At 41.2% G+C, this 27,279-nt stretch overlaps 1 protein-coding gene and 1 long non-coding RNA gene across 13 annotated transcripts in view; one reads left to right on the forward strand and one right to left on the reverse strand.

The window, feature by feature from the left end:
* The window catches only part of LOC124066699, a 36,980-nt gene extending 25,007 nt beyond the window's left edge, over positions 1–11,973 (forward strand). The window contains exons 2-3 of the long non-coding RNA XR_006844642.1: positions 8,443–8,616; positions 11,637–11,973. This is a non-coding gene — a long non-coding RNA (uncharacterized LOC124066699). The remainder of the gene's footprint in view (positions 1–8,442; positions 8,617–11,636) is intronic.
* The window catches only part of tns1b (tensin 1b), a 146,428-nt gene continuing 128,540 nt past the window's right edge, over positions 9,392–27,279 (reverse strand). For 8 of the 12 annotated variants that reach the window (XM_046403346.1, XM_046403351.1, XM_046403345.1 and 5 more), the window contains 15 exons: positions 24,814–25,007; positions 24,585–24,723; positions 20,920–21,015; positions 20,054–20,234; positions 18,762–19,807; positions 18,533–18,619; positions 16,990–17,118; positions 16,661–16,753; positions 15,766–15,843; positions 15,257–15,325; positions 15,089–15,115; positions 14,516–14,684; positions 12,666–12,734; positions 12,454–12,483; positions 9,392–12,106 (listed from right to left, as the gene is read on the reverse strand). In XM_046403346.1, the coding sequence (XP_046259302.1) occupies positions 11,968–12,106; positions 12,454–12,483; positions 12,666–12,734; positions 14,516–14,684; positions 15,089–15,115; positions 15,257–15,325; positions 15,766–15,843; positions 16,661–16,753; positions 16,990–17,118; positions 18,533–18,619; positions 18,762–19,807; positions 20,054–20,234; positions 20,920–21,015; positions 24,585–24,723; positions 24,814–25,007 (2,546 nt within the window). In that variant the 3' untranslated portion in view covers positions 9,392–11,967. Of the gene's footprint in view, positions 12,107–12,453; positions 12,484–12,665; positions 12,735–14,515; positions 14,685–15,088; positions 15,116–15,256; positions 15,326–15,765; positions 15,844–16,315; positions 16,563–16,617; positions 16,754–16,989; positions 17,119–18,532; positions 18,620–18,761; positions 19,808–20,053; positions 20,235–20,919; positions 21,016–24,584; positions 24,724–24,813; positions 25,008–27,279 lie in introns of those variants that run through there. The other 4 variants (XM_046403348.1, XM_046403357.1, XM_046403350.1 and 1 more) reach the window with 3 other exon arrangements.

Raw genomic sequence — 27,279 nt, forward strand, 5'->3', positions numbered from 1 at the left:
GGCTTACAAGAGGAATTGTCATGAGAACAGGTGTCACAAGCAGTGATTGGACCTGACATTACAACATGTTTTGGATTATTTTATATTATGTAACAGACTTCATCCTTTTCCATGAAATTTCCTCTCAATATCTGCATCTCTTTTTATGTGAAGTCATTGTCTGAATTTGAGCAACAAGCCTTGTCAGAGACTGTGATATCTGTTAACCTTCACACTTTGAGACCAGATGTTAGCCCGCTGTCCTGTGCACCGCCTTTTTGAGTGCTGAGATCTGACTGAATCTCAGAAGCTATTGGATAGGTCCCTAATTTTTGGCCTTGGTTTAGTCCAAAGTTTAAATACTTGGTGTATTTTTAACTGACCCTCATCCAGATGTGATCCAAACTAATATAAGCAGACTGCAGTCACATCTCACGTCACAGGCGCCCCGTGCAGGCAGTGTTGTTGGAGGAGAGATCTGGACATTGCTCACAGGCGGTGACAGACATAGACAGACACATGCACTGGCACGCAACTAATGCGGGAAGTAGACTGCGAAAGAGGGGAAGAAGGAAGAACTCAATACCAGAGACTGTTTACAGTTGCCACAATTACAGCCCACCCCTTCCACACAGACACACACATCCCCACAGTCCCACCAGGCAAATGCATCTGCCGGTGAAGATCCGGCCTGAGCAAGAGAACACTTTCCCAGAGATATCAGTGACGTACATATGTGAGCAAACACACTCAGAAGCACGCACAGCCATACACACACACACACACAAAAAAAAAAAACCCCTGATGTCGTGTCAGTCACTACTGCTTTTCATTGTTTTCATTTCTTGCTCGTTTGCCTCTGCTGTTGCCTTTATTTTAGCAGACTATCTTCAGAGAGTAAACGGTGGTCCAGTGAGCCGTGGAAACCCTGAGGACCCGTTGTGCTGCCCTTCCTCTATAGCATCTGTGTTTTCAGGATGTTCAGACATAAATAACTACACATAACATCGTTATCCGTTTTTATGTCTAGTGTCTAGAGTGCATGCTTGATGTGTTGTAGCTTTGCGTGCTGTGAGGTGGACAGCTAACGACCCAGACATCACCTTCTTTTGTGTCGAGTCAGGAAGTTCTCCAAGGTTAGTCTTAATATCAGCAGCCTGCCCTGTTTGTGGCATGGCCAGACACTGGAAAGAATGTGGCAGTGAAAACTTTTGATCAGTATGCGAACTGTAATAGGCATCGTGGGATTTGGAAGGTATAAGAAAGGGGCTATGTTTTAAGGCATGACAGAGAGACGGGAGGGAGTGAGGGCCACAGAGGATGCCAAAGCAGGTACGGCTGGACACGAGTTCATACTCAGGTTGTGGAGCAGGCGGTGAACAGAGTCTAGACGCTTTGTAGGCAAGAAGTGAGGTTCAGTGTTTGCTTTTCACCTATGAAACCAATCTGCCCATCTCCCGTTCCTTCATTTTTTCTCCTCCTTTAGTGTTTTCTTCTCTTCACCTCTGACTGTAATCAAGGAATTTTGGTCGTGGCTTACTGTGCCTGGAGAGTGTGGGATATTTTGGCATTGATACCACAAAGATCTCATCTAGTTATATTGGAAATGGTACATAGGATTCATTGTCTGAGAATCAGAAATGTCTGCACCAAATTTCACAGCAATCCATCCAATATTTGTGAAGACTTCCCTTGCAAGCCAAAAATGTCAACATGCTGATGGCACTGGAGGAAGAGTCAGGGATCACAAAGTCAGACGGATTCACGCTCTGAAAAACATGAATGCCTGAACCAAATTTCATGCCAATTCATCCCATAGCTGTCAACATACTTCAGTCTGTGACCAAAGTGGTGGACTAACCAACAGAAAAAAAGATTTTTATATTTAGAGTCATGCTGCAAGCGTTGCTAAACAGATTAGTTAAGTATTGCTGCAAGGTTGCAAAATCTTAATTTCTGCCATGCTCAAGTCAAACAAACTTGTCCGGCAGTAAAACAGGACATTTTTAAATTATAAACCTTCGCCAAAAAGGTCAAAGGTGTTGGGGGTTAATAAGCACGGATTAAACATGGTTCCATATTGGCCAGGTTCATTAGTTTCTCCTTGTGCCCTGTGTTTGCTTTGTCTATTGCCCCCTCCACAGTTTAACACTGCACTTTTCCAGAGCAGGTGTGAGGCGGTGCTGAGTAAGCTGAATATGTAGACTCGTGGGGATTGGTCTGGGATGACCACTGAATCCCTCCATCCTGGCTTCTTGACCCGCAATCAAAGCCCTGACTTTGGGAGAGTACGGGGCGGGAGGAGGGAATTGCTGGCCACATGCTACTCATCCACCTGCATACTGACAGACAGACAGGCCATGTCACAACAATCCCAAACAACCCTGTGCCCTAGCCTAACCTTAGCCAACCCCCTCCACCCCCCTTGCTAACCCTTGCTGACCCCTGCAGCCATCTGTTATGGTGCTCTGGGATGTGTTGATTGGCCAGTGTGGAGTGGGCTGAGGGGTGGAGCAGGGGTTGGAATTGGGGCTCCTGAATTGGTGATGAGTTCAAAGTGACACGTTGCCAAGGTTTTCCAGAAAATGTAATTTTTAACACCTGTCTGCTTTAGTATGGCTGCCTGTCCATTTATCTGGAAGCACTGCACTGGATCATTCTGTTAAAAGACCACAGCATACATTCACAACAGCTTGGGATGAGTACTGGCTCATGTTACAGTGTCGCATCAATCTCTGCCTGCTGTCTTTCTTCATTGGAGCCACAAGTGCTGCCAGAAAACCCATCAGGAGGAGGAGGAGGAGGCAGACTGCCCACTCTCCCTGAAATACAAATAATCAGTTTCCCAAGTTGCATGAAATGATCTTATCCTCAAAACATCTGCATTTGTTTGCTGTTTATATTTATTATGTTTTGGGATAATGCTGCCTTCAGCTGTACAATCTTGTTTTCAAGGGCTCTAATTTTACTGCATGGGTAGATTTTACCACACTGAGGCTCTGTGAAAATTTTGGTGCACATTTTCCCATGCGGCTAGACATGCACTGCTCTCAGTAGGATTAAATAAGTCATATAAAGTGCTTATGAGCTGTACCTCGGGGACTTATTTCAAGGAGTTCAGCCTAGTCAGCCTCCCACTGGAGTACCTGGCTTCACTAAAGTTAATAATGACAGTCCTAGAAAACCAGTATAAAAAATCTGGCTCCTGTCAACTGTGAGTTTTATTTACCATGGCAACGCACATTTTTACAGTAGGATATGTTAGGAGATTGATAAATACACAAATGAAAAATGAGCACCCAAATGCCACAGGAAAGTTTGGTCTGCTCAACGTGAGCTCCAACATTCAACAACCCACTGTGCAGTTGGGTTCTTTGCAGCAATGAAACTAGAAAAATGTGCAAATAGTTTAGACAGAACGCATGGAAGATCAACCAACAGCCAGCTTTGTTTCCTAAAAGCCCCTCTTGTTGCTGCTAAAAGGTTGTACATGGTTCCACCTGTTGATGTTTGCTGCCCATTTCTGTGTTCATTTGGACAGATCAGGGTGAGGCTGTCACCCACAATGAATAAACACCGTAGTATCGTTAAGCTGTGGTATTATTGAGTATATTATATACTCAGCTGGGGTCACATTAGCCAGTCAATGTCAATTCTCATTGGCACAGATCTTGTATTGTCTAAATATCTAGTGCATCACATAAAGACGAAGAAATGTTTTTGACAGCCTATCATGTAGTTCATCTGTCATTGGCCTAGCTATGTTGTGTATGCTAGCAGCATGGAGCCCAGACATAGAGTTAACTAATTATATGAACGTGGCTTGATGATAAAAAGTTACTGTTAATCAGCTAATTGTTATGGATGCCTTTATAAGTTGAGTCTGAAATGGTCAGAGCATCAGTTTCTGATCATTTGGAGCGGGGGCATATTTAGTGAGGTGAACTAAAGTAAACTGTTTCAATTTGTTTCTTTTTCCCTCTTAAAGAATATCAAAAAGAACTGAAAAGAGTACTTTCAAATCACCAGACTGATAAGCGGTATTGGTAAAAGTAGTGGTACGGTTAAAACCCTAGCAATATCAGTGACCAAACCCGACTCTCTGCAGTGTCAGAGGTGATTCTTTATCAGGTAACACAGCAAAGTCATCATAAGTAGTTTGCAGTCACTGGTTGTCGTATTAAGTCTCTGACTCACAGGCAACTCCTGAGCCACCTAATATTGCAGCAATGTTTTCATCCAGCCTAAAGTTTAACAGCTGCCTGTTTACACCTCCAGCAGACTTGGAGCAACATTATCATTCATTCTTTTATCACTGTTTTGGTCTCTACCACCTCCTGAGGAAATCTCTCTTTAGCCATTAGGTGTGAAGAAGGGTGAGAACATACTGTAAAACCAAAACAAAGAGCTAAAATACCACAAAATACTCAGTGGTCCGGAGGGGAAATGCTGAGCTGATGATAAATCTCTGAGTTTGTCACTACAAGTGACTCTTTTCACAATACCATTTGTTGAATATTAAACATAGACTAGTGCAGCTTTATAAATCCACAGCATAAAACCCCAAAATTGACTTCATTCTCAGGAACTGTGTTTCATCAAAGCCATTGCATGCCTATTAGACAGCGTGACAACATTATTACTACTGTATGATGCGTGTGTGAGCAATTTCGCCTTCGTTATTTATGGAAAGGAAACAGAAACATCAAGAGCCAGAGACAGAGAAATCCAGGCCAGTCATGTATTGGTGCTTTTACAATAACATCCTGGAGGTTATATTTTTAGTTAAAGTCTTTGAGTCAGGGACATGAGGCGGGCAGCCCAGGAGGGCCCTTACTGTCCAGATGGTGACAGCACTCTGATGGTTTTGCCTTTGAGGCGCCAAGATGGAAACATTTGGAATAAGAGTGAGTCACAGGTACCGGTCACAGGATGGACAGTCACTCATGACTGCAGAAAACACGCACATATACAATTTATGCGTGCATGTGAACAAACATTCTGTGTACTGTTTTTGAATCACACGCTGTTTGTTTCTTGCACACATCAGTGAGCTGTGGCAGCCACAAACGTCCAGTACACAACTTAAAAAGTGCAACCTTACAGATACACGGTGCACACGAGCAATCATTTTTCTCTCTGATGTTTTTGTCATCTTATTCGTTTATTTATTTTTTGAGGTGGGGGGACTAGTGACTTGGACTATTGACTTATTGCTGTTGTCATTTACTGACAAACCAGAATCTGCTTGTGGACCATTTGCCAGCATTTGTGTTTTTAATATATTGCATTAAAGCCGAGGAGGATGAATACAGTACAGTGTATGCGTTTGCTTTCTGCGTTGAAGGTTTACACTCCATCTGGCAAAGTGTAAACTGACTTCTGTGTGTATCCAATTGGAGGCAGGAGGCCTGACACTCTTTCTGTCCAAATGGTGACATGTTTCCATGCGTGACAAAGCGCAGCAGGATTTAGCAGGAAACAAGACACGTGTTGCTCTGGTCTGATTATGCCAATCAAGTATTGATTTTCAGATTTTCACTCATGTTAGTCAGTAAACTTTAATTCCATTAAAAAATAAAACAGATACTACAGAGCACTTTGCAGAAAAATATGAAGAAAAAGAGAGATGGACAAGAGGACATGTAGAAACAATACATGATGTATAACTCAGGGAAATGATGTGTCTGGCAGATTGAAGGCTGCTGTTTTAAAGTCACAGAGCAACAATGACAAAATCACCTTCATATTCACTTTTTTAAGCCTTGAACTTGAACTAAGCTAAAATCTGTTTTGTGCCAGCTGACACAAGCGAAGACTGACTGAGGCAGGTGACTGAGACACTGTCCTGCTGTAGTAGAGGTGTGTCCTCCTGACTGTCTGCTCTTGTCCAGTCGCATGCTGTCTCTGACCTTACAACAGTAAATAGCAATAAATACAGTAAGTAATATATATATATATATATATATCAGGAGGTTGTTGGAGGAAGTGCAATAGAAGAAGTCAATCTGGTCTTTACAACAAACCCGGTCATTTGTCAGCACCTTCCTAAGGTGCTCATATTAGCGTCTGATAATCTGCTACCCCCTCATGCTTCATATGTAGTTCTGGTAGTTTATGCAACTGATAATACTTGGTTAAAGTAATAGAAAGCATTTCCCCATGAACTGAAGCTTGTACTTTTTTTGGGCAAGCGTCAGTGGATTTAGCGGCAAACTGCCTGTTGGCCTTTGTTCGATTTGAAAAGGAAACACTGGCATCTAGTGGTCAAACAGTATTACTACTACTGGACGCACACTCCTACAATGAGCTGCTTTCATGCAGTGAATTCAAAGAGTGAAGTAACGTTAGTGTAATCATTTGACAGGTTAGCTGTAATTTAATTAAACAACCACATGCAAGCCCCTTAAAATTTCTGGGAGTTTTGATATTTGGTCATTTTCATTATTACTGCCATTTGTTTTCTTGCAGCCATTTTGCATTTTAAAACACATTCTCTTGTATATAACATATATAATATTTTAAATGTATATGGTAACTAAAATGTATAGTTTTTTTCACAGAAACCACAAATATGCGTTAGTGAGAATTTGTCCAAAGATCAGCTGTGCACCAACCTGACAACATTTCTTTCTTCCACACTTTTAATCAGACCTTCATGGTTTAGTCAGTCTGTTTGAGCTTCAGTATTTAACAGCAGAGAGTGCAGAAATTAATGCTTCACACTCGCATGATGACAGGAGCATGGAAATTATGCATTGTGCAGGTCCGGAGATGTTTGGTAGATGCCTTTTTAATTTCCAAAAGTCTGCCACTGATGACACTCATGTTTTTAGTGTTATGTTTCACATTTAAAGCTCAACAAGCACAAGCTGCCTGTTTATTTGCTCAATTTAACAAGCTTATTCAGGAATGTGAAACAAAAACACAGTGCTGCTTCATCACTGAGTCCTCAGAGTTTTGATGGAGCATCACACAATCGTTGAGGTCACATCTGTGTGTACTAAAGTCTGGGCCAGTGGTAACCATTGCTGTTGATGCAGTTGATGCAGCTGTTTTGATTAAATCTGTGAATAAGTTTGGACAGGTGGCATGCAAGGTCAGACAGGGATGAAACAGGAAGTGTCTTTTGCCATTGATTTGCCATCTGTTGTTCATGTGTTGAAGTCTTGGCATTTAAAAATTCTAGTGGTTTTTGTGGGTCTTGATGGAATTTAGAGCTTTGATTACATCCGCCACATCATTTACAGGCTCAAACTTGGCAAACAAGGCTTGTTTATTGGTCTAAGACAAACCATTTGTCTTTCAGCATCACAAGTGTGCCATTTGTGGGCCGTTTGTGGGTGTTAGAGCTGCATCAACAACTGAAATAAAATTGGTGGCCAATTATTTTGATAATCAGTTAGTTGTTTGCCATGTTTTCAAGCAAAATGTCAACTGTCAGTTTGTCATTTTTAGCCTGTTAAATATCAAGAATTTGCTGCTTTTTGTCATTTATGACAGTGAATTAAGAGTTTTTCTTTTTGTTTGGGACTGTTGGTTGGGTATAAGAAGCAATCTGAAGATGTCAGTTTGGGGTCTGGGAATGATGCAGATTTTCCACTGTTTTTTTTTTTTTGGCATTTCACATGATGATAATTGGCAGATTATCAGATAATGAAATAACCGCTAGCCTCGGATCTATCCAGGACAGTATTTCTAGTCCCATTCCAACAATGACACGGTGCTCCCGTGTAATGTCAAACTGACAAATGATTGCTAAGATAAGCATGAGTTAGTTCAGTGTGTCACATATTCATCCCCAGAGTCACAGCACCAGTAGGGAAGAGTAATGTCTGTTGTTTATTCATGTAACTACTGGATGATTTGACATTCATGGTCTCCAGAGTGTGATACCTGGTGGCGTTGGCTATCCTGTGGCTGTTCCTGCAGCTCCACCCTGAGGCTGATTTAGTGAAATGCCCAGACGACTGTGGGATCGATTGGCATGAAAGCTGGAACTGACATCCCCCTGAGGAATTAACTGAATCTGTGGTCGTCCCTGTAACATCTCTGTTCTGTCATTGCAAATCCGATGTATATCACATTCTTAATGGAGAACTCTGGACTGAAAATAATTACATTATCCATCAAATGCATTACATTATCAGTTTGGGGAAAGAAAGAAAAACAAAACATGAAAAGACTTGAAAATGTATTTAAAACAAAGCTGTTCCTTAACATTGTCATGCTTTTTATGGCCTTTCTTTTTATGAGTTTGGAGTTCTCAGGACTGGAAAAAACCTCATTACATCACTGGAATAAAATGAATGACAATGTCCAGAGAAAAATTAATAGTGTCACATTCCTGCAGCCTGCACATTTTAAATGTCTGCATTTTTTTCATGATTTTATTAAGCTGGTAAGGGTACAGAAAATTACTGTCCCATAAAGTTTTACTATAACAATTTCAAACTTTTATAGACTAATGCGCTGATGTCATGAGACTGCACTACCAACGATCCTGGCAGCTGACGCCGGACTGGACTGTGTACTTCAGCAGAGGAGCCATTTGTTGCTACTTGGTGTAATCACAAAGTACAGTGACGAAGACGTGTCTCGTCCTCCTGAAGTCTGATACCAAACTTCCCCAACCAAGTAAGTGAATAGCGTGTTGGTCTTTTTACATGAGATCTATGAAGAAGTTTAACAATGAGCGTTTGATTACTCAACACAGGAGTTCAAACCATCCAAACTAAATGAAAACAATAGGATGAAAAAAGATGAACAATAGCCATTACAAAAATGATTCATGTTACTGTTTTTTGGTGTTTGAACCAACAAATCAGTGACGTTAACTTCAGGGGATTCTTGTTAGCAAAGGGCTAACGCCACCTTGAATAATTTTACACAGATAAAGAAATCTTTAAAAAGACTTTTTTAACCCTTTAAGATGTCTGCTTATACTACACTGCTTTAACAATATATGCTTAAAAAATTCTTTGTGTTCTATTATCAAAATTCAATTATGTTTTTGTTTTTTCACCCTCAAATGAAATGACGTAAGCCAACAAATTTCAACCAATATTATCAATGCAGCCCATCCATCCATCTTCAAATTTTAGCAGCACAGAGATGAGATTTATTAGTTAGCTAGCTGTTTAAATGTGTGACAACATTCAAATCAAACTCCTCCCAGTGTTACGTCCAGTCTGCTAGTCCTGTTTCACTCGAAAATATGTCATCAGATGGAAAAGAGATACTCTTTAAACATATCCAACGTGCAGGCATAAACTTTTATCACCACAACTACAACACTGGAAAGATTTCATGGATTATTTAGATGTGTGGAAAATTATCTTAAAAATTTACCAACTAAACCATTTTGTAAAACTGCATGTTTGGCCAAAAGAAAAACAATCACATTCATATATTTTGATTTGTACTGCTTTTTAATGTGTCTTTCCATCAGAAATAGTAAAAGCCATACATTGTAGCAAACCAAAAATGACAAAAGCTGTATACAGGCATAGTAGCTCATTCACACACATTCTGCAGTCCAGACTGATCTGTCAAAGAGGGCAGACGCCACTGGAGTTTCCATCTTGGCAGGCAAATGGCTAACATTCAACAGTTTGGAGTTGAGGACGTCCTCCTTATCTCAACAAGCATTTTGTAGGCAAAAAGCCAAGTCAAGATACAATCATCAAAAAATCAAAACCTGTTTAACTATCTATGGGCGCCTTTCTGGAAAGGGCTGGGTTGAGTAAGACTTGAGGATGCTGTGTACAGGTTACAGTCAGCAGCTTTAAGGTAACAACTCGACTTGAGCATGCAGGCTTTTGCTAATAAATAATGGAACATTCTAGTTAGATATACAGGCCCTGTAAGTGCTGTATTGTCTGTTTTTGAAGAAGGATACTGGAGTCAACGTAGGATCCCAAACCAACCCTAATTTACTTTATATCATGCTGCCAGCTGATCCTTAAGCATCAGGCATAAATGAGGGAGTCGTGATGCTCAATTCTCGAATATGAAAAAAAACTCATTTGCTAAGAAAACTAGCATATGAATCAACATTAAAATTAAAGTTTACTAAGTTCATTTTCTCAGGGATTAAATGACTTAACTCAAAGTTTACCATTTGACATGCCATAATCACAGCTAAAACACTGTATTAGAATTAAAGTGGCTCCTTTGTAATGATCTTTTGACACCACATGGGGGCAGCACATACTGACCTCAGACTCGGCTCCCGGCTGAGGTGCTGTGTGGAACGCGACTGAGGAACCAGTAACGGGTCAATGTTCTCTTTTGACATGTAGAAACACACTGATAATACTTAAACGTTTAAGTGCTCAACTTGGACAATGTATTTTCTCGGCAGGTTTTTAAGTTAATAAAACAATTTTGTTGGCATCACTTTAGAATAGCTCAAATTGGGACTTTAGTAACAACAATCTTTCATAGAAAATATTCTCCATCTCTTAAAAAAAGCCTCCAGAAGACAACATGAACGTTAAAAACAAAAGAAGTAATGATGTGGAAAAAAAAACCATTCAAAAACAACAGTGATACACTTATAAATGCACACACTTTACACCTTATATGTCAATGCACTCGACGATAGCCAAAATAAAAAGCAATCTTTTCTTCTCGCTTTCAGTAATCTTGATGTATACTTTATAATACATGTATACAAGATAACATAGAGCAACAAAGCAAAAAAATAAATATCTTAAGTCACTGTTTGGATTTTTAATATATATCTATATATGTATATTTATATGTATAGCTTACTTTTGGGTAGGGTGTGAGTGTTAACAGTTTTGGCCAGCTGACGCAAAGAGCTTCTTCCCATTGACGGAAACTTTCAGCACAGAGCAGTGAGGCAGGACAACGCTTCTCTACAGAGATTGTCCTCACAAGACGGCTTCAGGCCCTTCGCTAATGAGTGCGGCTATGTGCTGTACAGACTGAACAAAGAAAGTTGACAGAATGGAAACTAATCCTTAGTGTGGATGCAAAGATTCAGTGGCTGTCTAACTGATGCTTTCCTGTCTCCACATGGACATGCACCAAAGAAAATAGCCTCAGACTCCAGCTGCACTTCAGAGGATTAACATCTGTTGCATCTTTAGCGACACTACTGCGGTGGATATGGAAAGACCTGTGGAATTTTGAAGAATAACCTTATTTCCAAGTTTGCATATTTAAGACAGACTGGAAGATTAGTTCTTTTTCTTAAAAAGCTCTGCAATACAAAAGAAAGTCAGGCACCAAATGTCACCTAGAACAGTCCTACTCAGAAAGCAATCTAGAATATTTACACAGACCTCACCAGCTGCAAAAATGTCTAAAAACACTGTTTGCAAGATGGCAAGGTGCAGAATTGACCTACAGTATCAGTACATACAGAGAGAAACAGTTCAGTATTTTTTGATTAAGCAGCCATATTTGTTTTACAAAAGAATACTTCCGACAGTGGCACACTATACACGCCCTGACTACTTTTTTAAAATCTTTGGTTGTCAAAAGCCTGATAGATTTACAATCCACTTTTACATCACACAACTTGACTTCTTCTTTAAAAAAAAAAAAAGAAACAATCGCTAAAAATATAACATTTTGCACACACAACGTCATTCTCTCTTCCTGTTCATGTGTTACCCTGCCAGGGAGAACAGAATCGCCTCCCGTCCCATCGCCAAAACACAGCCACGCCCCATCCTGCACTTCCTCTGATCCGTTCTGGAGTCCGTCCAAGAAGAAAAGCACATGCATGTAAGCAGCACACACAAATACACCACAGCCACTCGGTCTGTTTCATTGGCTTACATCCGTAAACACACCCACACACACACACACGAGTAAAAGAGCAGGGAAAATAAGGTGACACGTAAAAACCAAAGGCTAAATCGTCCAAAACAGAAAGTTAAGTGTCTGTGGTTAAAAGGAAAGAAAATAACCAAAGGCATTACAAAAAGCGCCAGGGTTTGCTGTGAGCTCTCATCGTTTCTGTGAGCTTATCATCTTCAAGACGAAGTTGACGATGGCGTTGGCAGGCTGGTCAGGGTCCATCTCAGCGAAGAGGTGGCTGACGTTGTCGGTTGTGCTTCCCTGCTTGCGTGCCACAAAGCCGAACAGCCTGGAATGACAACGTTAGAGATTTATTTGTAACATAACAAATGTTATGTTTTTAAACTGACTCCTTGTCTGACAAAGTGATAATTTTTTTAGATATAGACATATATTTAGGTTTAGATAAAGTGGGATATTTACCATCACAGGTGCAAAATTTGAATTATGTACAAGTTCGAAACCTTGACGCGGCCATTTAGTTCATAAGGACAAATATAAATAGGTTTTTTGGCACCCGAGGACCACATATCTGTCATAAATATGTTCCAAAGAAGGAAGTGCTTCCTGTCCGCCCTTGTCTTGTAGAAAATGTCAGCTCAACAGCAGAATTGTGATCCACAGAAGTTCACTTACTTGGCTGTGCCTCCCTCAGGCTTGTTCCACCTGAAAAGATAAGAGGAAAGAGTGTGTGAAAACATCTTAACACAGCCAGATACTGATGAACCGCAGACTTGGTTGTGTATTTTTAGGTTTGAGAGAGAAACACAGGATTCACACAACAGTAGTACCAAAAGTAGAACTTTGAATTTCAAAGTATTTTTAGCTTAGTGAGTCTCCGTACTCACTTTCTGTCCTGAGGGTCAGTGTCGCAGAACGTGACAGTGTTGCTTGGATAGTGGCGCCGGAAGAAAAGTCTACAAAAACCAAAACAGAGTAGATAAATACCAAAATACGTCAGTGCAAGTTAAAATTAGTTTAATCACATCATTTAAAATGTTTATAATTAGAGTATGACCAGCACCTGGTTTCCATTGGCACATTGATCACAGTCCAGCTGATTAATATGAACTTCAAACTAACTTCAACATGTCTGGCATAGAGATGTCTGCCTTCTCTCAAATTTAATGAAACTAGATGGCATATCACTTGTGGTGCTCAAATCGCCAAAAAACACATTTGGAAAAACTCAACAGGAATCTCTCTTTCCAAGAATCGTGACCCAGTCACTCGTGATAATCCACAGACCTAGTTGTGGGCAGTTTCATGTAGGAACTATTTTCTTTCCGTATCACTGCTGAAAAGGAAGCGTGCATCTACTCATGGACAAGAGATGTGATAACTAAGCTGCACACTGCAGCTCAGTCAAGGTGAACACCATTAATCTTCACATCCAAAGCAGTCCCAAAAAAGTTCCTACATTAAACTGCCCACAACAAAGTCTGTGGATTATCTTGAGCAACCAGGTCATGATTTCTGGAGAGAGACATTCCTACTGAGTTTTCCCAAATGAATTTTTTGTTTCCTTTGCGTACAAAAAGTGAAGAGCCATCTAGTTCCATTATATTCAACACAATGTAGACATCTCAATCAGTACTGCCAAAACAATCAAGAAGGATAAGCAGCACTACAGGTAAGACTATGGAATTTTTAGTGTGAACTGTCCCTTTAACTGTTCCGCTGTAGTTTTGCAGATGATGTATGGTTTAATTGAAAGTTCTATTCTTTCTGGCACCTTGCACAAAACAAAACTGGGCTCTTGCTTGAGATGCTGTAGTAAATAAGACCTTGATCCTTTAATCATGTGTTAGCCATTATTTATTGCTTCTGATTGTGTGTCGTAGCTCATGTTCGCACTTGCCCTTCAAAAACAAAACATGTTTAGTCATCAAATACTGTCTGCAGCAATATCTCCAGATGTCATGCAATGTTTATCTTGTGAGGCATCTTTCAAACATTTCAAGACGTCATTACAGAGCAGACGGGTGGTATCCAGACTGCAGATGTTCCGAACAGCCAACTTCCCTGATGTTTAAACAGGAGGTTTAAAGTCAGTAAGTCTAAATGTAAGAAAACTGTCAGAAAACAGTCGAAATTGAGCACAATTTTATCTGTAACATAAAGCACTGTCCAAACAATATAGTGTACATTACAAGAGCAATTTGAAACTGTCATTCGCATTCTTCACTGACATCTTAGACCCAAATTAACCAGCATTGTTAGAATATCAACAGATGCTTGTTTTTTACAAAGCAACATCTGACTATGAAGACATGACCTGTCAGTGTAAATGATGCTGGTATGTAATAATGTCCTGTAGCAGCTAAACTTAAACTTAAAGCCACTGAGGGGCTGCACAGACAGGCTAATAAGTGCCACACTCACCATAGAGTCTGACTTCTGCTTCTGGTCTTTGATGGAATCTTTATTGCTCACCATTAATGTAACTTGTTACATGCAAGAATCTATAACCGCTGTCCAAACATCTCCATACAGCCAAACATTTCACTAACGCAGCACAGTGCTCAGGAAACTATTTGTGAGTGAAAGTTGACCTAAAGCACAAAGTTGCCACCTACTGGACCAACATGGTGTCCAACATGTACATTAATTGAATAATTAGTTTGATAGCCCACTAGAGTTTCTGGTGTCGACTAGGGAGTGTAGCAACATTTAAACAACTAGCTGGCAGACTTACTTCCTCTGGTTGTCGGTCAGCGTGATGCCTTGTGAAGACACCTTGAAGTGCACAACGGTGGCACTAGGTGGAGAAGTGGCAGCCAGTGTCTCAGATATGGCCTTGGCAATAGCCTGAGGGCCCGTCAGGGACTCCATCTCCACTGAGTTGATGTAGAGCACGTTGCATGCTGGGAACAAATATAACAAAAGATACTTTATCAAGAAATTTCAGCTGTGCAGTGTAACTGGAATATTATTTGTTGCAAAATAAATTTTGTTATTAGTTCCTGATTTGACTTGGTCATGCAAAAATACTGATTTCCATGCTGTCTGGAGTAAAGCTAGGCTCAAACCATTTCAGAAACAAATTCATCCAAGTCATTCCACATAAAACATTCTGTCTGTTATGAACAAGAAGCTGGACAATAAAGTTAACAGACATAATCTAAAAACATGTCAAGGAGTTCAGTTACACTGGGCCATTAATAATCTCTCTTCATGTGAGCAGGTTACAACATACACAGACAAACAACAAACAGATAAGATGCACATTCCAGACATAGGCTTTCAAATACAAGTGCACAGGGTTTACCATGGGAATCAGCAGGGGGCCTCTGCACTGGGATAACAAGGATGTCATGTTGTCAGAATAAGTGAACAGGACGATTCAGGACGCATTATGTTGGCATTAATGTCCTACAATCTCAAAGCAGCGTTGGCTGTCTCGGGACTTCTTTTTAACAACGAGTTGATGTTTTACCTGCTCCTTGTTTCAGCCTGTCAGTCAGCGGATTTGTTGTCGCAGCGTCTGGCACTTCCTCGATGAGATCTGCATAAAATGAGAAAGAGGTTAAGTTACTGGTTTCGGCAAAAAGTTACATTTTTATTTTGTTGCATCAAGGGCTCTTATAGTGGCTACACAGACAATGTTCATCATCATTTGCTTCACTAAGTGTCAGCACTGTCTCACCACTGAGACTTCATATCCACCTGCAACAAAAGAATTTTAAAGCAATTCTGAATCATATCCAGCAAGAAAAATATTATGTATGGAAATTGCTGGAAGAAAGTGCATGTGGGTAAAACCTAAAATCCCTTGTGCTTTGTAGCTGCTTGTGATATTTTTTGAAATTATACTTAATTCTCTCTCCCTCGATACATTGGATTCCTTGAATAGAGCTTCTGTCTGTAAAACTCTTAACATGATGTGATCAAAAATACACTTGGAAACAACAACTAATCATTTTGAACGTCTGTCATTCCACAGACCTGTTGTGGGAATAAGTAGCTTGCAGGGTAGGGCCAGTGGTGTGATAGCATGTTGGTAGACCAAGGCCGACAGACAACCTGTCAAACAGACAAAGACACACAGTCAGACGCAAACAATTATCAAACACCATGTGTTTCAAATTTTCCTTGAGTTTCATGTCATTCTCGTCTTTGGAAAGCTCACACTCAGAGTGAACTCCTGGTGTCCTTGTTCATCAAAAAGAAAACTTATAATGCCCTTTTTACGCCTTGCTTTAGATTGTGGCTATGTTCCTGTGATGACAGTGTTTTTCATGTTTATGCAGCTCATTTCTGTTGGAGATTCAAGTCTGCTATGCTAGCAGCTGCAAAGGCAGCATTAAACAGTGGAGTAGGCTACAGAGGTCTGGTAACATCACTGCTTTCCAACTTCACTGTCTGTTTAAAATGTCACACTTTTGACTTGCTGTCACTCCCCAGAATTCATCTTTTTTGGTAAGGATGTATTGGGTTAATTTGACTTGTAATAGCAAGAAAAATATACTCAAAGGAGTGATGAATTAAGGTGTGAGTTGAAGGCAGGACAGAAAGAAAAAATGAATAGGAAGAAACAAAAACGCAAGACAAAAATTAACAGCTTGCCCCATTTTGGATTTGGCAGAGGACCTTTGTCTCTCTCCGTAACATACACACACACCAGCCATGCAGTGTAATTAGTAGGGAGAACATGACTTGGATCACTTCATTCAATACTATAATTACAGTAGGATTACAGGTTATAGAACTTGGAAACGGGATCGTATCTTTGACAGAAACACAGGCGGGATCGAGTACACTTGTTTGACTTTTCCTCCCAACTCTCTTTGGCTTCACTAAGCTGTCTTTGTACATGTGAGGGCAGCAGACTTCCACTAACCAAAGTAAGGCTCGTTGGGACAACCCTTCAGTTTCACTCCTTTAGGGCTGCTCTCAATCAGGAAGTGCCTCACCAGCTCATTGCTGATGTCACCTGCAACAAAAGAGCGGGAGAGGGTTGACCGAGCTGAGGTATTACACAACTGAATAACACGGAGACATCACCTCATATCTTTGGTATTAAGATATTAACTTTAATTTTGTCTCCACCCTGAGTGAAGACCAAAACAGGGAGAAGGAAGAGCTAAGCAAAACACCAGAGTAAACCAAATAAATATCTGTTGCACTTAGTAAGGACTTTGATACGTAAACCACCGTCCTCTTCTTTACCTTTCTTGTTCTGATGCACTGAGGGTGGAGGAGAGGCCACCTTCATAGCCAAGCCGTAAGCCCCCCTGAACGAGTGACTGTCACGAATAACAAAGGCTCCAGGCTCCCTCTCTCTCAGCAGGCCGATAGCTGTAACACAATGGACATTCAGTTATTTCACAGTCAAACCATTAACGGTGAGGGTGAGGTTATTTGGTTGTTAGTGAAATGACTCAATTACCAAATGGATTGCCATGAAATTTGCTATAAGAACAACTGTACCATCTAGTGCAATCAAGTCAAACTTTTAATTTGTCCAGTACCTGCAGAATTAAAAACATGTCCGTCAGCCTCAGCTGTACAAGTGCTAAGTAGAAACTGTTGCTACCAAAACTAAGATGGCGAACATGATAAACACCCTCCAAACAGCAGAAGACACCTGCACAGCAGTACAATACTTGAAATATCAGCAAACAGTAGTTATACTGGCAATGGAAAAGCCTTTTATACTGCACTGGCTTCAGTGCGTGACAGACTTTGGAGGTCAAAGAAAGTCATTAAAGGTGATGGTGAATGAACGAAAAGGCAGCAAAAAGTTAAAAGATCGTCTTGACCCTTTCTGTGCCATCAGTCTGTATTTCATTAAAGCTACAACTTCTAACATGACACTTTATTTAAGACACGCAGTTGTTCAAGAAGAACTAGATTCATTACTTCACTATTTAGTTCAGTGCCTCAGTCTGTCCACATGTGATAGTTTAAGGAAAGAAGATGAATGAGATGAGCAACACATGCAGATGTTCCTTAATTCTCTACATATGGTGTGGCTTTTCTTCTGAGAGTGCATGTCACTAAGTATAAACTCCGAGTGTGTGTGTGTGTGTGATGTCATAACAGTTAAGCATGTGCTTGTATTTAACAAGATATTATCCAATATGGGCCATGAACAAGTACAGATGGGACAGCCAAGAGCCACTGACCTCACAACCAAAACGCACAAACATGTATGTACAGAGGCGTGTATGTACGTATTTTTGTGTACATGCTTTTAACAAAAGTGACTCTATTAGGACTTGTTTGTGTGCAAACTAAAGCAATGACTTTGAATTAAACAAAAGCATTAAAGATGATTAAATTGATTAAAATTAATAGCTGGTGTTGACTTTGTGTTTTGCACACCACTCACACTAAATGACAAGAGTTCAATCAACCCAACCACAATTCCTTAATATAATTGTTTAAATATTTTTTTACACTGGGACACACTGACCCAGCTGATCCTCAGCAAGTACCTGGCACCAGTAGGACAAGGAAAAAGCAAAGCAGTCTTTGTGACTAGCTGGCAATTCAAATTCCAAATGAATTTTCTTTCAGACTGTTCAACACATTTTTAACGGCCCTAACTGGTATCAGCTGCAGGGGAAGAGAACATGAAAGCCTCTTTTCCCATCTCAGTGCAAACACAAACAATGAAGAAAATTAAGTTCAAACATCACAAAAGTTCAAACATCATTACAACAGCAGTCTAAAGGTCAGTTCAGGATAAGGTCTTTCAGCATTTTACCTTGCTCCCTGGAAATGTCCGGCTTGTACCAGAACTTGGACGTGTCTTGGACAAACTTGACATTCAGCCTGCTCTCAGGGCTTCCATCTGCAAGGGGAAAAAAAATAAATCATAGAACATCAAGTGCCCAACATCAATCTATATAATCAAGACAGTGTGAAATACCTGTGAAATGGATCAGCCAAGGTACGACAATACAGAATGTTGTTCAAATAATGTGTATCCTTACCGGGCAAATTGAACCTTGAAAAGTCAGAGAGGGTGTGGAAGTAGCTTGGAGTGCTTCCTCCACTGACTGGGGACATTATCCTCCCGTTCATTGTGCCATAGGACAGTGCTCCATTTGGTCTATCACCGCTTGACATGCGTCTCTTCTCTGGAAGCTGGGGCTGGAAACCAGGGGCCGGGCTACCCTGCCGGAAACCGACACCCATCCCCAACATCCCCCCATCCTGGTAGCCTGCAGGCGAGATGGGGAAGGATGGTGTAGGTGGTCCCTGGTAGCCAGAAGAGCTGCTCTGTCGTGATAGGTTCCCGTGTCTCTCATCTGGGGTGGTGTAACCGCTGTGCATGGGGTGCCGGTCCAAACTGGGACTTCTTTGGGACACCTGCGATACAGATGGGTGGCGGCCCAAAACTGGACTTCCTTGGGGATGTGTGACAGATGGCTGTCGGCTGAGCACAGGGCTGCTCTGCATGGGCTGGCCCAGGGATGGCTGTCTGCTCAGGACTGGGCTCCGCTGAGATCCCTGTCCCAAGGAGGCCTGTCTGCTGAGGACCGGGCTGCTCTGAGCTCCCTGAGACAGACGACGACCAAGGATGGGACTGCCACTTAGACCTACCATACCCACCTCGAAGCCATTAGTCGCTGATATTTGGTGGGCCATGATGGGCCTGTCTTGATTAGCGCTTGAACACTGCTGGATAATGGGGTTGTGGGTGGGGTAGCCAAGGAGGTTGGTCCTGTGCTGTGCATGAGGACTTCCGTGACTGATTGTTGTCTGAGAGGGTTCTGATGTGGGTGGGCTGGGGTCTGAGGTCACATAGCTCCCCAGTAGGGTGTTGGGGCCAAGGTGGGACAGTGTAGGGGTAGCTGTGCCCATGTAGGAAGAGTTAGGGGAGCTGGAATCTAGGTAGGAGGAAGTGGGGGAATTCGGGGCTTGATATGACGGGGTGGGAGTGGGGTGGGCACTTTCTGTAGCCTGGGAGCGGAAGCCCGAATCAGTAGTGGGTTGGGACGGGGTGCTGACACTGCTCTCTATTAAGGGCTGATCACTGAAAGTGAATTGGAAAAGTTTATTAACTTCCTTAAAATGTATCCTCAGACATTTTAATACACATCAACATGTTAATTTAGAGGCATGACTTGTCAGACTGAAAAGCATCAATCCTCAGATTAGAACATGTAAATACTAAGTACAAACAAAGAGCGAATGACAGGATGGTACTTACGAAAGAGAAATCGTGTTTAAACACCTAACCTTGAACCGAAAAGAGAAAGAGGAATATGTTTTCACTCACCCCTGTGAGCTCTGGATGGGGCTGCTGCTGGACAAAGGTGGGTTCAGTGTGTGGGAAGAGGGACTTGGACTTCTCTGCTGGACTGTAGTCTCTCCTGGTGGGCTCAGGCTCCGAGGTGACGAAGGCTGCTCTCCACCTGTCACTGCCGACCTTGCCACAGACTCTACATAGCTTCTTGGTGCTGCGTGTGAACGAGAAAATGTTCTTTATGAGCCACAGATTTACTTCACTTCTGCTTTCTAGCATTGTGACATACTGCAAAAAATAAAGAAAACTGTGAAAACAGATGTCTGCTGACAGAATGGATTAAGATATGATATAATACACCTAATACTTAGTCATATTGTTCTATTGTTGGGGTTGTTGTGACTTTTCCTGACAACAAATGACAGCGAGCAAATGACACACATGATATGTAGGTGGAGCTCATCTGAACAAGGTAGAGGAAAAGGAGGTGAAAGATACTGAAACCTTCAGCTGATGATGATCAGTGACATTATAGCAGCACGCTTACCTTCCTCAACCTCAGTGCTCTCATCATCTGTGGTGCATCATTGGAGATAATCCAGAGAAACAGAACAATGTAAAGGAACAGGTGTACAGCAAGGGAGTTGGAAAGAATGATTTGTCTTTTTCTGTGCTATGTCTATTTAATTTGGTGTTTGTGGGGAGTGTGTGTATGATAGGGAATGTAAAAGGAACTACTAGTGGTTAATAAGTGTTCACATATAGCCTTTAGTTCCACACACAAAGAGAGTATTTCGTTCTGGACAGGACTGGATTTAGCTTCTTCCTAATTATCCTCTCCATGTCTCAGCTGCCAGAGCGACCACCAAAGGTTGACTGTAATTAGTGTTACAACCAACCTGAGCCTGTTTGATTGAGGAGGATTTCCGCTGGGTTGTGGGGCTTCAAACCCAGGGCTGACAGTGGAGTCTTGGCAAGACCAGGAGGGGACCGACCTGAAGAGAAAGGGACAGTTATCACCACACAAAATGACACATGGTAGACACAATCTTGACAGCTGTTACCAGTTGGTGCAGTCTAACAATGATTTATCAGAAGACAGTGAGAAAAATTACTAAAGTCTAGAGATTACACAAAAGACCAAAACATTTCATAATATCCTTTAAATTTCCATACAGCATACAGTATTTTTTTAATAATCTAGTTTTATAGTTCAGTCTTGTATATTAATATGCAGGTAAACAGCTGTCAAGGCAACACGCATCATCAAGAGCAACAAGTTGAGAGGGGTGTGCTCATGCTCTGATGGAGGGATAAAACATGCACGTGACCAATCACAATGTGGCAAACTGGCAGGGACATCACCTCACTCTACCATCAGCAGAATAAAGTGTGTCTTGAAAACAAGTTGACATCGAAGCAGAGCTGGGTCAAACAGAACTCAGAAAGAGTTTTTAGACTGTAGTTTTAGTTTTACATTCTTTATCTTCCAACAAAGTTCATCCCAGTGTTCCTTTGAATCCACAAAGTTAACAGCGCCCATGAAAGAAGAAGAACTTTGACACAGTCTCTGCTACACTACCACTGGAGGGAAAGGTGAGGAGTAGAGTGGACCTCCATTTCAACCTTTATCATTTTGAGACATCTATTACTATAATCATCCTAACCATGATTGTGTTTTATCCAAGGGGACTCTTTGCGCTTCACCAATCTGTCATGGACCTGCAGTCAGTGCCAACTACTCCTTTATTGCCCTCCAGCGTAAACACAAATCATGTGGAGAAAAAAAACAAACTGTTGCGATAAGCGCATACTGCTTGCACAGTTATCAAAAGACAATACATAAATGACATGATTATTAGGACTGTCAGGGGAGGGCAAGCAGGGTGCTAGTTGCGGTGAAACAAGGCAGCAACAGGAACCCAAACAAAGATGACAACAGCAACACAGAGAGCAGCAGCTGTTGAGACAGTGGAAGCTAATGAGTGTAGATCACTCTGCTTTACATGTGTGGGTCTGTAGGTATGTGTTTGTGTGTATCTGTGTTAAGACTGGTTTATTTCTGACTGTCAGTCTGTAATTCTGCTTTTTGTTCCCTGTTTTTTAGCCATGCTAGCAGTATGTCTTTGGGGATGTCGATGTTGGTCAGTTGGTTCACCACTCTGGTCCAAATACTTCAACTACTACTGGAGGGGTTGCCATGAAATTTGGTGCAGACAGTCATGGTCTGTAGAGGACGAAACAAATTGAATTTGGTGATTCTTTTCCTCTAACACCACCATCACCTTGACAGTTTTGATTTTTAGTGAAATGTCTTCATAACTATAGGATGGGCTGCCATTAACTTTGGTAAAGATACTGATGGTGTCCAGGGGATGAAGTCTAATGACCTTGCCGATGTCCTGCCCTTTCATTTAGTGCCACCAGCTGGTCAGCTTTCACTCATCCCAACAGGGTTGTGATAACTTGCTCTGACTTTTCATCTAGTGTCATCATCAGGTTAAAATTCAAATTTGTCAGAAAGTGTGGTGTATGTCCAAATATCTGCAGTGTTAACATGACATACTTTGACTTCAGCTGTACTTTGTGTTTGTGCCAAGTACTACATGTTAGAATGCTACATGCTAAACTAAGATGATTAACATAGTAAACATTTTGCCCAATAAAAATTGGTGTATTTGCAATGTCTGCAATGCCACTGTGAGCATGTAAACATGCTGCCACTAGCATGGCAACAGATTCTGTAGCCTTCCTGTACTACATGTTTATATTATCAACAAGAAACCTGCAGTTTCTTCACTTTTTGAGTCAAACAAAGTGAACTGTTTGGTATGTCTGGGGTGAGTTTGTGTATTGCTGCTCTATGTGATGTGTTGCCAGTGCTGCTCTCGTGTGGCTCTCGTGCCAAAGCGGTGCAGAACTGTGATAAGTGACGGGTAGAGGCTCACTCAGACAGAGGGGAGGGACGGGACGGGGAGATCAGTTGGCTGAGGCTCTGGGACAGTGGAACTCCGGTAGAGAGACGTGCATCGTCCACTTACCAAAGAATCCAAATCAATTCTTTGTACTTGCAACTGAGAAGCCGCACATCTAATTGTGGCTGATGTGTGTGTATGTGTGTGGGGGCAGGTAAGTGAACAGTTGGGTGATTTGAAGACACACTAGTCAAGATGGCTGTATCACAGGAAGTAAATCTAATGTCACATGCATTAATCAATCAGCTAAACATGCACCTTTAACAAGTTTTGCAAATAACTGCAAAACTATTCTCAGTTAACTGAGACGATGAGAATTTCCCCTCTGTGGGACTGATAAAGGCCCATCTTATCTTATCTGATGACAGATTTTGTGCTTAGCTGGGAAAAATCTAGTTTCAAGGTCCATTAAAAATGCAGATAATGATGGAACTCACATGTTTTTTCACAAATACATTTGTAATGAAAATTTGTCCATATTAATTAATTAAAAAAACAAGATGTTTATTTCAGAAAAGGTTACTGTTCCGTTCCCTCGGTTTGAGGGAAGGGAAGGAGGGATGTTACGCCACAGAACAGGTGTTAAAATATGTTATGTTTTTATGACTAACTTTTATGGGTGTTCCCTGAGGGAGATAGGCAGGAGGAATGGATGAGGTAATTGGTAGAGTTGGCAAATGATGAGTTACCTAATAGGTGCCTTTTGTTTTAGTATAGAGTGTATGTGAGACTGAGAGGGGGAGATTGATGGGTGTCTGCCTACTGGTTTGTTTATATATTCTCTTTTTCATAGACTTAGTGAATAACTCAAATATGTTTTTTCCTGTAAGATCAACTTATTTATCCTTTTTCATCTTTCTTGGAGATGAAAATCAAGTAGCAGCTCAGACGTTGGACATCAGTTAACGCCAAACTGACTTGGCCTTTTTCCATCTTTCTTTTGTTTTTTTTGTTCTGCATTTCCATATTTACTGAACAAGTGCGGACATTCTTGTAAGCAAAGAGGGATTCATTGTGGACAAGATGTGGCCGCAGAGGAATTTTCACGAGCCAAAACAAGGACGTCTCGTACACTGGACAGCCTATTTTCAGTCTGAGTGACAATGAGATGAGCTAACAGTGAGGATATTTTGTCACTATTTGGAACATGTGAAACCAACTGAAGTACAAAAAGAAAGAAACTATTGTAAGTCAAGTTAAAGTATTCTTAACGACAAACAAGAGTCAACTTGATGTTGATGAATCTTAAGTAATCGCATCACTCAAAAAAGTATTGCCATTCAAAAGTGAATCTTCATTAAATTACTCAAGGACATGATATACAATGACCTGTGAACTGAGCCATTTATGTATAAATTTGAAACTACAAAAGAAAAAGAAAAAAGACTTTCAGTATGAGAAACACATGGAGGATATTTAACCTGACATGCCACATAAGGACACAAATCTAAAGACTAACCTCCAGAGTAATACCATTGTCAAATACAACCTTCAGACAGGATTTGATATAAAATGCTTTATCATTTTGAACATCTACAGTAACTACGCCTAAGCTCCACAGTGCCTTGTCAGCCGGAGGGGGAACTTACACAGGTTGAAGTAAGGGGTTTGCGGTGAGATGGGGAAGGCAGGGGTTTGGGGAAACACCTCACCACCAACTAAGGGTGTAGGACTGATGGGGCCACTGTCCATCTCCTCGAAGGCCTCACGGTAGCTGTGCATGTGTCTCTGGAGAGCAGAACAGTTACATGAAAAAAAAACCCTAAGCATGTCAACTTGCAAAAAAAAAAAAAATGCTCCAAAATGTACAATTGGTACCTCTTTAGGTCGTCCACCGGGGTTCATCGCTATGGCATTGACAAACTCTGGAGAAACACATCGGACTGGAGAGCGAACTGGGACATCTGCAGAGGAACCGTCATCTTGACCACTCTGGTAAGTGCCCTCACTGGTGATGCGACGGCGGGGCAGAGTTGCAGGCTCTTCCAAGGACACAGTACGGGCCTGTACACCTGAGCCGGCATAAAAGTAAGTGTCAAAGTTAAGCAAGGGCTGGTCATTGCTGTACCATTACACTGCTTTCCTCCGGCAATTCCATCACTGTCAGAGGTTAATGGTTGTCAGCCACTAAGAATGCTCACTGCACAGGACATCGTGTGCATTTTGCAGACAAACACAAAGGATTTGCAGGAGGCTGTGGCTCTTAAATCTTTTGAATTGAACATGCGCACACACAAGGTTAATGAAGAGCTAGCTGCTCGTCAGACTGAATCCCATTAAGTCAGTCATTAAAACTTGAATAAAAAAAACTCTTCATGAAGTATATTCTTCACAAAACAAGACATACAAACTACTGTGTTTCAATGTTTAGGGATAATAAAAATGTGACCTTGGAAACTTTACCAAAAGCAATGTCCGCCCCTTTGAGCATGACCTGGGCACAAAGGGCCGGTGTGGCTGCGGGTTTTTGCTCCAACCAACCAAGAGCACACAGTTTGACCAATCAACTGTCTGAAGACTGAGATCAGTTGATTAAATGAGTCAAGTCTGGTGTGCTGCTGCTTGGTTGGAAAGAAAACCTGCAGCCACACCGGCCCTTTGTGGAACAGTTTGCCCAGGTCTGAGCTACAGTATAACAAGTAACTATTTATTGGAATGCTAGGGGGAAAATGTTCTCTCACACAAACAATCAAGACCTTCAGATTCGCTGGTACAAACTGTTGGTTATCTAGTGCGTCAATTTGGACAGATCTGGCTGCAGTTCAAAGCAGTCAGTAAGCTCATTTCAGTTAATCTGGCTTCAACTGAGAGGGCCGGAGAGAGACAGAGAAAGCTACCGCCATAAAACAAATAGGATTTGATTTAAGCATTAAGCTAATATGTGATGCCATTGACTGGCTAAACAAGGTGGCAAAGCATGAAATGCTGGTCAAAGCAGCAAAGCCAACGTGAAAGATTATCACTGGCTGCCCTGCACTCTGGAACATGATGAAGGTTAACGGAAGAAAGAAGGGAAGTACAATAGGTTTAAGAAACAAGTGGATATATTGGGAAAAACAACTGTGTGGTGTTCTTTGTGCTGAGGCAGCTTATACTACAGAAATGCTACCTTCTTGATGCTTCAAGTTCTGTCATTGCAACAGTTGGCTAAATAAAATGTTTGATAGACCTGAAGCTTCTATTTGTTATTTTTTCTGAGCTTCTCTTTCACACCTAAATGAGAAAATGTCTCGGTCATTGGGAATGATCTCATGGAAAAACTGAAAACAAACACAAGCTGATAGTGACCTGAAAAATGTGAGTCAAGGTTCCTCTCAGTTTCACACTGACAGACCTTTCCTTACATGGAAAAACATGTAGCCACACCCAACAAGCTTAGCTGTTATGGAAATCATGAAAATATTAATATCCATTTCACTCAGTTCCACTTTGAAGTGGGGGAGCAAAATCCTCGCCAAATATCTGAGGAGAAACATTAGCGATAGCAGCTGTGAAAATCTGAACTGTTAAATACTTAGGAATGAAGTTAGCTGCCATTGCCACAAAATTAAAAAAATCTGAGGTATTAAGAACGTTACCTTCCAAACTTCAATGTGTTTTTTATTACCATCATTTAGTTATGGTTTATAAATCACTGAACTTCATGTATCATTTTTACATAATACAAAGAAATGATAAGCCATGCCAGTCAAGCCATCTGCTAGGATACTTGATTTATCTCCAGTATCAAATACCTTCATGTTGACAGGGTGTTGGTTAGAAACATCAACCTTGAAAAGCATGTAGTGAACACCTCCATCGCACCGAGCCTGGAAACTGAGAACCAGATGTACCCACGATGCACTGCTCTACAGCAGACTACTGTCAAACACTGTGCTGTTGCCCTAGTGACGCCTAATTTTTTCCAGCTGGGATGGCGGGAGATCTCGGACTGACATTTCTCAGCTATTTAAAATCCAGTCATCATGTGGATAAGCATAGGGCTGATTCCAAAAACAAAAACTTGATTGATTGATTTTTGGTTGATTTTTTTTTTTTTTTTTCTATTTTCAAGGAAGGGAAAACTACTGTCTCCATATGTGCACACCTGCAACCGAGAGAGGTTACCTAAGGTAAGAGTGAGGAGATTGCATTCCTGCAAGGACAGTTCAGATCAATTATATTTAATTATTTCTTTAAAATCTGGTGCAAAAAAATGTGTGATTACTACTTGTAGGATAGAAACACCACAATGACTAATCCGATTCCCATGAATAATCCAAAATCTACTCTATGAGACTTAAA

Source organism: Scatophagus argus, chromosome 11 (genome assembly GCF_020382885.2).
Source record: "Scatophagus argus isolate fScaArg1 chromosome 11, fScaArg1.pri, whole genome shotgun sequence".
Taxonomy (NCBI): Eukaryota; Metazoa; Chordata; class Actinopteri; family Scatophagidae; genus Scatophagus; species Scatophagus argus.